Raw genomic sequence first — 13,747 nt, forward strand, 5'->3', positions numbered from 1 at the left:
GAAATATTGACTCACAGTGGATCTTCTGTGTGTATATACATATATTTTTTTTTGCTGTTTCTGCCAGACTTTTTATATAACTCAGTGTAACCTAGCAGCAGCTCCTCCCACCCATATCAAACTTGGGTCTGATTCCAGTAATCTACTTCCCTCCCAACTAAAAGCAACATCCAGGAACCCATAAGCTGATCTACAGTCACCCATCAGCAATTCTTTAACCTTCACAAAACAGGTACATTGACAGTAAGTGGTTCAACCCTTTGAGAGAAGAGTGTCTTCCAGATAACAGGGGATATTTTCTCTTCTGTGTAGATCCAACTTCCAGTCCAAGACCTCATGTTTCTGAAGTAGCCTCAGAATATGCATAGGTTTGGGAAGCAAGGTCTCTGCAGCTTGCTCCAGTCTTCTAATGCAGTGTTTCCCAAACTTAAAACATTCGTGTACACCTTTTGGGACTTCAGCCTTATCGGTGTACCCGCCTCTCCTGGTGCTTATCTCCTGATTTTTAGTAATTTATCTTCTGCTGCATACCCCTTCAAGTCCTTTCGCATACCACTGGTGGTACACATACCACACTTTGGGAAACACTGTCCTAAAGAATGAAATCTGACTTTATTTCAATAGTAACCCCTAATGTCCCCTGAGAACAGCCAGTAGTTGTGTTTAACTAATGAATACATGTGCCTGCAAAGCCATTTCTGGTTTAAAATCTGATAATTCATGCAGAATAAAGTAATGCAGCTTCTTCTGCAGCTGTTTTCTCCTTAAATCGGGATTACTCATCCTATGACCATGTTTCAAATGACACTGATAATGAAAATTAGGTAGTTTTAGAAATTCAGCTGGGAGAAGAAGAAAGTGAACAAGCCATGAAAGCCATGGTGGTAGTCAGACACCCTGAACTACTCAGAACTGTGCAAACACTCACCAGTTTATGATGGCAATGTGAAAGTGCATCCAGGATTTCATCTACAATCCGATCGGATAGGAAAGAGGCCACTGTCAGCTTCACTTCGCTGTGCGAACATTGAAAATGAAAACAGAGGAACTTTCAATTCACACAACAGAATTCTGCCATCCTTCACAGCAGTAGATCTATGGTGTGAAGATTATCTGTTAGCCTGCTACTGTCTTAGAAACTGAAACACAAGAAGGTACAAGGCTTGAACACTCCAGAAATAACTCCTGTATTCCGCTAGAGACACAAGAACTCCTGGACCTTTTTCAACCTACTTCTGACATTTTTCTAATAGCAGAAACAAAAACTTCCGGTTAAGAGAGAATTTAATAAGAAACATATGTTCAGATTTTGCTAAGGAATAACAAACACATTGATTTTAGAGACTCAAATCTGGTCTGAACCGAATTAAACAATCTTACTCATTTAAGTCTTGTTTTACCTAACAATTGTTAACCATGTGCATGTTGCCCTGCCTCCTTTTTGTATTCTTGTCTGTCAAACAGCAATTATGTTGTTTCTGTGACCCGCCATTGCGATTCCTTGGCAGCAAATTGTTTGTGCTTTTGTTTTAAATAATTAGTCCCTGTCTTACAAATTTTGTTTCAGCCAGTCCTGTGTATTCCCCATTCGACAAGGAGGATTGTGTGGCACACAGACTCACTAATATTAATATGACAGCACTAATACACAGGGTTTGCCTTCACTGCAACATGTACGAGTTACTATACCCTACTCCAGCATGTCTTCAACTTTTTGAGGCCAAGGAATACCAAACAAAAATATTCTTTTGTACAGAACACCTATAAACATTTTCTTTAAATAAAATGATATCAGACCAAAACTCAACAAAACAAACCACAATCCCTCCACCCCAACCAAAACAGTAATATATACAGCAAAAACAAAGTGAAGTAATTTAATCACATGTCATAGCAACGAAGAAGTAACATTGTCTCTGGTTTTAATAACAGAAAATATAGACCCCCTCCAGTGTATTTTTCCAAACCTTCACGGCACACCTGGGAGCTGTTCGCAGAACACGGTTTAACAAACACTGCCCTACTCCACTTGGCTCAAATTAGAGCAGTCAGGCTGTACAAACACACTCAAGCCATACTTAGCTTGCCCATCCTGGAGTTGGGAATGAGTTTTCCAGCCTAGGCAGACAGACCTGAGCTAGTACAGCTTGAACGCGTACACTAAACATAGCAGTGTGGATGTTATAGCTTGGATGCTCTGAGCTCATGTGGCTAGAGTGAGTCCCTGTAGGAATCCATGTGCCCGTACTGCCACTTTTAGCTCACTAGCTCAAGCACTCTGGTGTCAATCCATCCACCAGGCATATGAGACTCACTCCCAGCTGCAATGTAGATATACCCACAGGAGGATTTGATTAGCACAGTGATTGAATTAGCAGTTGAGGAGTTGCACTAATTTGAGATGTAGCTACACCCCACCCAATCCATTACTAGCTCATGTGTCAGTACCCTCTCAGTTTCAGTTCCTTGTACCCTAAACCTGCATTGGGCCAGCTAACAAGAATTTAAGATGCCACTTCACTTGACTTAGAAATGTGTGTTTGTGGATGGCAGCTGGACTGGGGGCCTGTCAGACCTCAAACTAACTCTGCAGTAAAGACAAGCCCACGGAAACCAATATTACACTAGATTCGTACTTGGCATTGTGTAGGCTGACCAGCCGTCCCGCATGGGGCAGGACAGTCCTGTATTTGGGATGCCAAAAAGCCTTCCTGACTTATTTTTCAAAAGGGACTAACTGTCCCGTATTTAGGGCCCTCAGGGGCTAGGGTGGGGGTGGGAGCAACCGTGGCTGCCACTTCCCTAGGGCTAGTGGCTGAGAGCACCCACCACTTTCCTGGGGCTCTGGGTGGGGAGTGCCCGCGGCCACTGCTTCTCTGGGGCCAGGAGACCCACTGCTTCCCTGCTGCTCCTGGAGGGGGTGGAGGGAAGGAACACCTGTAGCTGCCCCCTTCCCAGGGCTCCAGGAGGGGAGCCCCCGCAACTGATGCTTCCCTGGGGCTAAGGGGGGAGGCACCGGCTCCCCGGGGCTTGGTGCAGCCAGGAGGAGCTGCCCCTCCCCCTCATATCTCCCTGTCCCATATTTGGGACAGGGAGATAGTGGTAAACCACAACGCTAGGGTGACCGTATCTTTTCATGGACACAACTTTTTTTTCAGCTTTGACAGTAATCACAGATCTTTAGAGGGCCACTGTTGTACCCACACATGTAGAGAAACGTTTCACCGTCTGTTTTGATGTTAGTAAGTATTCTCAGATTGCAAGTCCCAAGAATTACATTAATTCATGGAGCCCAATCATGAAACAAATTTGAGGTAATCAACCATATGGACAGAACACATACATTGGCCCTTGCATAGATATTAAATGGTTAACCCTTTGATGACTTGAGTCAGTATCTCCCAAGGCTAATTTTTCACAAAATGCAGAATTTAAAATTGATTGCAGCAAGAATTTATTTGATTTCACAGCCCCTTTATTTTCTTCCTTATTTGCAAGAAGAAATCTCACAAGGAAGAAACACAAGCTTTCCATTGTGATTAAATGTGTGTTCTGGCATATCCTAGGTTCAGTAACACTTTATTAAACAGAGACATCTCATTACTATATTTACTGTATAACGTTTCCCTAACAAAAGCTCGCTGTTATTTATCACATCTTCTCTGATATGTTACTGTGGCAATGCTTTGTACACCTGATAATTTTGCTAAGCAAACAAACAAACAGATTAAAAAATTGGCTGCTTTTGTTAGGCCCTGTTTACAATCAGTTCTGTGCTATGTCACCAGACCAATGAGATGTGATTTCTTACTGGTGTGTCGTGTTAATAATAAGAGGCAGAAAAACATATGGCTGAAGTGTTTGAAAACACTAACAACTATTTACAACTTGTCAGTAAAAATATGTCCCTTTATAGCTTTCATTAATACCAGAATGTATGGCTAAGTCTGCAGTGCATGTATTTTCAGCTGCTTGTAACTTTTCAAGACATTTCCTTTGCGGGCTGAAAATGTATATGATTGGTCCCAAGGCAAAGCTTTTTTATTGTAAGGAAAGAGGAAGGATTGGAAGAGAAAGGTTTTGTTTACCTACTCTTGACTTTGACAATAGTAATAGCACAAACTTCCCATCAAAAAAAAAAAACTAACTATGCTTGCTTAGTTATTGAAATTTTACTGCATTCTGAAAAATCTCACATACTTAAGTTTTAATGGTTAACAAATAAATTTTACTTTTCCCATTGCAAATATATACCTATCACAATGCTAAATACTAGACAGAATTAATGGGAAAAGCATCTCCACTGAAATTATTGCAGCCATGAACTTTTAAGTTTACTGCCTTCTCAACTTGACCATATGGGACATCTTGTATATGTTCTGGTACACATTTAAAAAAGAAAGAAAAATCTAATAAAACTAGCTTGCAATCTAATCTTTTGAAAATAACAATTACAAGTAGTTCAAAGAACTACATCTGCCCCTGCATCCCTCTTTCAAGTTTAGTGGCTTGAATAATTTATTTTCAAATTTTTAAATGTTTGTCTGATCCTTTTTGCTATGCAAAACCCACACAAAAGGGTTACAGGACTTCCAATCAAACAGGAAGAGTGGCAAAACCAACACACAATGAGCCATCAAATGCACAAAACAAAATGGTAAAGTAGAAAGCAGTATTTGCTATTTTCTAATTTCCTTCAGTTATCACAATCTTCAGAGATTACTTTAACACTAACAAATAACATTTTTCAGACATATGATTTTTAAGTCAGTTGTGTCCATTAAAGCCACCGAAAGAACAAGTAAAAGAGGAATACCAAATACCAAATACTTATGTTCATGCAGTTAACTCTGTTGTAGAAATCTAAATATTTGCATTTTCTGCACCAAACCCATTGGCCAAAATGGTAATATACCATTTTCTACATGAATCTTTACATAGGAATGTTCAGAAAACAAACTGATATACATATATACAAGCAATACAGAAACACAACACAACCCAATGTCTTTAGCCATCTTTAAAGTATGTACAGACCATTTTTACACTGGTTTTAACATACCTAATTTTATTGAGGATATCAATTCCAGATTGCTCCAAAAGCACGTTTTTAACAAAGGTACGTGGAATAGAAATCTTCTCATTGCTGGCCACAATCAGGTCCTGCCGTATGTGGGTTTTCTTCATCACATTTGGACAAAGATTCTCAGCTGCATCCACCATTGACTCAAGCAGTGCCTATGTCACAAAGTGAGAGAAAGCAACAAACACTCCCTCAGAAAATCCAGAGCATCATGGCTAGTTGCTTTCATTGAAGGAGTGACCACTGCACCATGTTCTTTCACAGAACTATACAAGTCTTTTTAAAATTAGGACCACCTTTGGAATTCATCAGCAATTGAAAATCAAAAGCACTTACAAACAAAACTGAGAGGAGCCACTTGCCTGTTTTAATAACCAAACACATTTTAAACATAAAAGTTACAACTAGAGAAAACTATATTTGGTTAATTATCAAAACAAAACACCAATTCCCATTGCACACTCAGCACGACTGCTACATTTTTTAAGTATCAAAAGTAAAATTCTGTTGTAGAAATGTCACACCTTCCAAATGCAATTAACCTGTGCTCTGAATCACAATCACAATTTTCCTTAGCTGTCCAACTCTTCTTGCTTAAAAGGCATCAGAGTCTCCTCTGAGAGAGATGGCAGCAACTGTGAACATTCTCTAAAATGGAGCATAGGAAAGAGGGAGAGGAACATTGCCCAAGAGGAATGTGGCAAGTGATCTGTAAGAAACTCCCCGAGTGTTCTCTGTAAGCTGAACTTGGGTGGCCACAAAGAAGAGAGTCAGGTGCTGCACAGCTGATTAGCAGAGCACCCACAGCTGCCAGCACATGTTTGCATTGGTAGTGCACATAATATTTATTCCACCCATGAATGGAAAAAATTAGAGGGAACACTGTTCTCTACCTATCCATCTTAACAGAAAGCACCTTTTAAAACATATGCTAATCGTTCTAAACTAGAAAGAAAGAAAGAGAAAGAGAAAGAAAAAGTTTTTGTGCTTTCCTGTTAGGAGGAAGACTCTTCTAAATGCCATCTGGGCCTGAAAGAAAAGCTAGACATATGTGTACTGATCCCCATTGTAGGTTTTATTGCAAGTCTCAATACATTAGGTATTTTGCTGAAGGCTCAGCTCCCGGAATCAAGCGATTACACATAAGAATCTCAACTTTCATTCTAATCCTGTCCTCCCAAGAGCTTGCAACTCCTCCCACCCTGATGTTATCAGCAAATTTTATCAGCATACATTCCACACCATTACTCACATCATGAATGAAAATACTGCATTGTATCAGACCTACAAACTGACTTCTGCAGGACCCTACTAAGTATGCCCTGCCAGTCTGACCATGAACCAATGATAACTCCTATTCAATAATTTTATCTAGATCTTATTTCCCTAGTTTGCTTATGAGAATGTCACGTGGGACTATGTCAAAAACTTTACTGCAATCACGATAACATCCCTTTGGGCCTTATAGTCTATGAGACAAGAGGAGGATGGGATGAAGCCCTCCTTGGGCCACGTAACAGTCTCTTCCTGATCTTGTCACTTGCCTGATGTTTCCATTGTCTAAATAAAGATCCCATTAGGTTGCTTGCATTGGCAGGTGACTATGTTGCGGTGACACTCTGAAGGAACTTGCAAAGTATTTTCCAGGAGCGCAGTTGCAATTTCCACTCCTCTGGCTGACTCTCTAACTTCAAGCTGCTTTTTCTTCTTCCACTCCTCCCTTTCCCCGCCCACTACCTTCCTTTTCAGGGAAAAAGACAGTTGCCTGTTCTGTAACTGGTGTTCTTCGAGATGTGCTGCTCATGTCCATTCCAAGTTGGGTGTGCGCTGAGCGCATGCCCAGTTGCCGGAAGCTTTTTGCCCTAGCCAGTAGCCCTAGGGTTCGTGCGGCGCCCCCTGGAGTGGCACCCGTATGGCCGCCCATATATGTGCCATCCGCCCTGCCCCCCACTCAGTTCCTTCTTGCCAGCTACTCTGACAGAGGGGAAGGCTGGAGGGTTTTGGAATGGACATGAGCAACACATCTTGAAGAACACCAGTTACGGAACAGGTAACTATCTTCTCTTCTTCCACTGATTGCTCATGTGCATTCCAATTTTGGTGAACGCAAGCCAGTGTCTATCTAGGAGGCGGGGTTGGAGCCCCGAAAGGAGTGCAGGACAGCCCTGACCACCACAGCGTCTTCCCATGCGTGCTGCGTAATGCGCTGCGAACGTGTGAATGGAGGACCAAGTGGCTGCCCTGCAGATGTCCTGGATAGGGACCTTGGCCAAGAACGCAGCAGAGGACGCCTGTGCCCTAGGGGGGTGAGCCTTGATCAGGGGAAGGGGAACCCCCGCCAATTTGTAGCACTCGCTGATACAGGTCACTATCCAGGAGGAGATCCGCTGTGAGGAGACTGGGTGCCCCTTCATCCTGTCTGCCACTACAACAAACAACTGCTGCGACTTCCAGAAGGGTTTGGTCCTGTCCATATAGAAGGCCGGTGCCCTCCGGACATCCAAGGTGTGTAGACTCTGCTCCCTAGGGGAGGCGTGGGGCTTTGGATAAAACACCAGTAAGGTGATGTCTTGGTTAACGTGGAAAGGGGAGACCACCTTAGACAGAAATGCCGGGTGGGGTCTCAGCCTGACCTTATCTTTGTGGAACACCGTATAAAGCGGGTCCACAGTCAGGGCCCTGAGCTCTGACACCCTTCTGGCTGTGGTAATGCTAAGGAAACTTGAGCCAAAACCAGAACACCAATTAGAAATACCTTTCACACAATTTCTGTCTTGAAGACACTATTGCTAATATGGCTGATTTATATAAACCTCATCTCTAGGTTCAGAAACAAATGGTAAACCCCATAGCTGCATCTATACAAGCAAGTTCTTTGTGGGGGGGGGGAGGAAAAAGAAAATGGGCCTTTTCCAAAAGACCCCATGAAGGATCTACACACAAAATGTGGTCTTTTGATCTGAAATCGAAAGAAAGCAGCACTTTTCCCAGCAGCCCTCTTCCTCTCCCAGACAAGGAAGAGAGCAACTTTTTCTGAAAGATTGTTTAGGGAAAAAAACGTGCAGATGCTCTGCGAGTCCTCTTTTTGAAGGATCTCTCATGGGGATGGGATTTTTTGATCTCTGGCCTGTTCTTTTGAAAGAGCAGGGGCTGTATGGACGTTCTCTATCAAACAGAGCACATCCATTTTTTGATCTGCTTGTTTGTGTGTGGATGCGCTCTTTTGAAAGAAGATTTTCCAGAAGAGATCTTCCAGAAGAACTTCTTTGGAAAATTGCTATAGTGTAGATGTAGCCCAAGAGAGTTCCTGAACCAAAGAAACCAAGAGAACAACTGACTAATCCCTTTCTCAAAAAAAAAAAAAAAATTTAAAGTCTTCCTTGTGTGAAAGATTGACGCTTAAGTAAACACAGAAGAACTTTACTTCATAGCTCCCAGTAGGGTACCTAATGGACCAGCAGAGATGGGAAGCAGGGGATGGGAGCTGGAGCTGTACCAATACCCCTCACCTCACCCCCACTTTTTTTTTTTTTTTTTTTTTTTTTTTTTAAAAACAGTGCATATTTCAATGACTAAGCCTGGAAACTCTACACTCAAGAACCCTGTGGAGAGATTAGCTTCACTTCTACAAGTTCTTATGCAAAGAAAAATTTAAATTAAAATCTGATACATTGAATATCACCCTATTACACATAAAGGGAAGAAAGGAACTAAATTGTCTCTTATCCACAACATTTTCCTCCTCATTAGCTTTCTTAATTTAGGAAAAGTAATTAGTAATGTGCTGTTATTACTGTTCTTCATTACATTTCCACTGACTAAAGCATTTTATTTAGTCTCAGATGAATGAAATCAAATCTGCATTTTCAGATTCTTTCATAAGTTGATATATCATAAAACAGCCTAGTTGCCTATTGGAGTAAGTTGTGAATGAGTTAACACCTCCCTGTCCCCAACAACACTCATCTGTTTATTAAATCTTCCTCCACAGAAGTGCAAAACTCTTTCATGTTGCCCCTTTGCTGAACTTAATGCAAATCTCTTAGAGCATGAACTATATGAGATTCACATCTCTTCCTCAGCATCTTTAACACCACCATAGTTTGAAATGATTAGGCAGGTTGCTAGCTGAGCGACTGTGGATCTTTGGGGATTAATTCCCATTTGAAGAATCACAGGTTTGGTAAGAAGAGATCCCCTTGAAGAGATGGACTGCATCAAACTGAACACTCCTAAAAGTCTTGTGATAAATTCATGTAAATCAAAGGACAGAAGCCAAACCAGTGGACCTAGTTCCTGCAGGTTCTTCCACTCTTCCAGCATTGGGATTGTCACAGCACATGCTGCTCACAACTTCCACTCCACTGGACTGGCAAGTACATTCTGTAAAGTTTCTAAGGTGCCCAGGAGATGCACTGAGTTAGCATAACTCTCCCAAAGTCTCAGCTGCAGCCTAAGAGTTGCCCTCCTCTGCCAAAATCTCAAGACAGGGTAAAAGTGCCAAAAGTGATACAAGATGGCATACCTCCCATCCTCTCTGCCAAACAGTTTAATGTTATACATCTTGCTAGGACAGCATTCTTAGTGGTTAGCAGCCATACACATAATAAGCATATGATATTTGAAAATTAGTATCAAGCATACCACTGAAGTTTGATGGGTTTTCTACTTCTCACAATGTGCTGGGGAGAGACTCTTGTGTTTACAGTAGCAACAGAATCACTTACTGTAACTGCACACCTATATTTAGTTATCATTTGATGATGCAAGTTACATTAGAAAAAACATGGCATGCACACCTTAAGTTGTTCATCCACAACTCTCGTGACTTCCCCAGCCATGGATTCCAGTGTCTCCTGTATCGGATTGGATAATGAGCCATTCACTCCTGCCCACGAAGCTCCACCAAGATGATACAGATTTGGTAATAGCTGTAAGATAGATACAGCAACTTTTAACATTAGCTTTCAGCCACCTGCAGACCTGAATAAACCAATGGAAATGACTATCTTCATTTAAATATTTATTAAAAATTAATTTTAAAATAACCACTTCAGATATCAGAAAAATTCTCTCTGATACGTTATCATAGGCCCCTGGGAAAAAAAAAAAAAAGGACTTTGTATGTACTTACTTGCTGTGCTGAATCAGGGCTATAGTTCTTTTAAATGAACCTTATCAGCATAAACAATTATTAAATGTTCAGAAGGGCTTACTGTTTTGGAGTTCTTAGCATCCCGCATAAGCCTTTCTGCTGATTTCAGGTCTTCCTGTACAGCATCCACCCCACAGTTTCTTAAGGAGTTGAGATGATCTTGCACTTTAACACATATTCTGTCAATCATCTATGTAGAACAAAAGAAAAAATGAAGAGAAAATACCAGCTGGCAAAGTAGATAAGGGGTTAAATGGCAAAGAAATTATGATGAACTATCAAAAAATTAAATATTGGTTTTTGTTGGACATACTCCAGATTCCAAATCAAAATAAACATTGTGGAGAGTTGTTGTTTGATGCAAAAGCATTAGAAATGAATGATCAGCCTGTGTGTACACAACTGTTCCTGGTTTTAAAAAAAACTATGCACATATATATTTACATATATAGTAAAGAAGTTCAAAACTATCACCATAGCCTTTATTATTAAACATTATCATTGTTTATTTTGTTTTGTTCTTCCCCATAGCTATACATAATCATTTTAGGGTTTGGGTGGGATTGTTTCATTTTTTTGGTATGGCATAAAAACTTACTGGCTGACCTTAAAATTGGGTGTGAAGGTCACTGAATTGTTCAAGAACTTGGATTGTAACAATCAGCTCCCCCCCCCACAACCAGTTCAAACACTAGCAATAATTTCTATTAATGGACAAAACATTGTTGCGTAAGCATTGTGAATTTCATTAGCAAAGTAAATATTTCCAGTCACAAAGGATCCTCATTTGGGACACATGGTTACCAAAGCAGAAAGTTACACAAGATCTTTCACAGTGCACTATATCAAGCTTTTAATATGTATTTGTATTACGTGCCCAATACTTGTCTGCAACACAAAACAGAGAGTGGAAAGGTGGCGTAGGTATGCTTTTTATGACATTGGCAAGACAGACCAATATGCCTGGTGAACACAAGCACAACCACTAAAGAAACTGGGGACAGGGGAGAGGGGCAAGAAGCGTACAGGGGCAACATAAAGATTTACGTAATTTCAGCAAAACTGGCTATCCATCTAATTTGGAACCTCTATACCAAGTACATGCATGGCTGTGTAATGTTTGTAGATTCAACGTTTTTCAAACTGCAGCTAGTACATCAGAGTACCTTCCTCCTCCCTCTGTGCTCTACAATGCTTTTCCTCTTCAAAGGGCTTCATGAACCACTAAACAGATGATGAGGAAGGTCCACCATTTGGATAATTTAAAAACTGGACTGGCCAAGTCAACAGAGAATACCCTTTGAAAACCATTATGCAGTGACACAGGATGATCTAGATGATTCACTCCTGATCACGAACTATGTCAAAATAATTTATCTATAGTCGAAAGATGAACTCTCTTGAGGTTCTGTAGTTAGATACATTTTTTATATATACATGTATATACATATCTACATCTATATCTATAGACAGACAGATATACACACACATTATATATAAACTGTTGACTTGGCCAGTCCAGTTTTTAAATTATCCAAGCAATGGACCTTCCTCACAATCTGTTTAAAGAGTTTGTCAGCTTTTATTCTGGGGAGGAAGGAGGAAATGATCAAACAGTAGAATAGTCTAAACAACAACATAGGATATTATTTATCTGAGAAAGATGGTCATGGAATAGATGAATGACAAGAAAAATAAAATAAAAAGGCTTTGCCTTTGTAGTTTTTAATGCCAGTATATCCTTGTGCATCATTTTCTCTGTCAAGAAGATGGGAAATTGTTTCAGTCTCTAATAATACAACCTTGTCACATCTGCTTTGGCACATAATGGAGGGAGAAGAAAATACTTCTGAATAAGTAGCCAGAAAAAGACTATGAAGACAAACGAAGGAGAGGTAACTTTTGGACTGGTTTCACTAAAGATTAGAACAAGTGTCCAATTTTCCCTAAGTTCCTCTGCTACTCCATTTGCTTTGGAGTTTCAATGGAGTACCAAAGGGGTTAGAGAATTTTAAAGCAAAAGGCATTTTGTCACACGTATCTTCTGCTACCCTGCTCAGCTGGTGTATCAGAGATGTAAAATAGCCTGTAAGAAACCAGAAGAGATTTGCTTGGGGGTAGGCACTGTGTTGGGCCGCCACAGATAACCCTACGCACCCTTAGGAGATACGCCACAGTGGAAGGAGCCACAGTTACAGCATTTGCTATTACAGCCACTCGAGCTTCTGTTGCACTAGAGCGCCACTCATAATGGCTTAAGTTATATCTGGGCCTTTTTAGCCCATGCAGCAGCCCCGAACCTGGAGGTTACAAAGTGGGGCTGAAAGTTATCCATCTCCTCCCTTCCCTCGGGCTGAACCTCCAGGCTGCACCTCCTGGAAGTACAGTAGAAAATATGGCACTCACGCTCTCGCTCAGCTTGAGGTTTTGCACAGCACCTATCCATGCACTGTGTAGGTGCTTCTGTAAAATATGATCCTTCTGCAGTTTCCATAATACGGACTTTTGTCAGTGACAACCAACCAGTCAGTAAGAGCCAAATGCTTCTTTCAGTTACATTAATGTGAACAGAATAATTTGGCCCTGAAGCAGATATTTGACTCCCACCTGTTGTGTGGTGCTGGTGACAATCCCCTGCTGCAGCCTGTATGCCTGCTCCTGGAGGTATTTTCTGGTCTCGTGATTACGAAGCAAATAGTTTTCTATCTAAAAGTAAAAGTCAGATTAGGCTACTGATTCTACTCTTCACACCTTCTTTTATTTTCAATATGTCACTGCATGAAATAAAAACCCAAGATAAAAGAAATAATTGCTTTTTAATGTATTGTTTTTATCCTCACAGGACTTAAACTTTATTCCACTGGGCTCAGCACAGGCTCGTGCCACACCTGTGTCTAATGATTTCTGTCTTGCATCTCTCTTTCAAGTGAGCTTTTTAAAGGAGATAAACTGAATATTTTAAAAAGAGAGAAAAACTAGTCTAACTCCATGATGATCTGTATTTCAAATCAGAAGCATGCAAATAACATATACATTGCTTTTAGAACTATTTGATCTACTATGACAGCCTCTAAAAACAACTTAAAGGGCTTGTCTACACTACCACCCTCCTTCGAAGGAAGGATGGTAATTAGCACTTAATTAAGCAAATTCCCCCACAGCAACTTCAAAGTACCAGCTCACGTCTGGCCATGGCTCGCCCACCTGGGCAACTTCAAAGTCTCTTTACTCCTCAAAATTTATTCCACACACTTATGGAAAAAATGCACATGGATGAAAAAGATTAGAGGGAACCTTGATTATGACCTCCCTAGTACAAGGCATTGTGACAAAGTCAGTCCAATTCCTGGGCCTCTGTCCTCTGGTCAGTACATTACGACCCCTTAAGGGTCCTGTTGCCCTCACTGGGGCCAGGGGTGGTCTGAGGGGAACTCAGCTCCTACCCACTCATGCCAGGTTCCAGCGCAGGGACCCTGTGCAGCTGCCAGTGGGAGGAGCTGACTCCCTTA

The 13,747-nt window shown here is 41.1% G+C and overlaps 1 protein-coding gene across 3 annotated transcripts in view; it reads right to left on the minus strand.

The window, feature by feature from the left end:
• Positions 1-13,747, minus strand: part of CARMIL1 (capping protein regulator and myosin 1 linker 1) — a 295,177-nt gene that overhangs the window by 59,170 nt on the left and 222,260 nt on the right. For all 3 annotated transcript variants that reach the window (XM_074987581.1, XM_074987580.1, XM_074987579.1), the window contains exons 24-28: positions 12,846-12,944; positions 10,300-10,428; positions 9,883-10,014; positions 5,063-5,238; positions 929-1,016 (exon numbers count right to left, since the gene is read on the minus strand). In XM_074987581.1, coding sequence (XP_074843682.1) covers positions 929-1,016; positions 5,063-5,238; positions 9,883-10,014; positions 10,300-10,428; positions 12,846-12,944 — 624 coding nt within the window. The remainder of the gene's footprint in view (positions 1-928; positions 1,017-5,062; positions 5,239-9,882; positions 10,015-10,299; positions 10,429-12,845; positions 12,945-13,747) is intronic.

This window comes from Carettochelys insculpta, chromosome 2 (assembly GCF_033958435.1).
Source record: "Carettochelys insculpta isolate YL-2023 chromosome 2, ASM3395843v1, whole genome shotgun sequence".
Classification (NCBI taxonomy): domain Eukaryota; kingdom Metazoa; phylum Chordata; order Testudines; family Carettochelyidae; genus Carettochelys; species Carettochelys insculpta.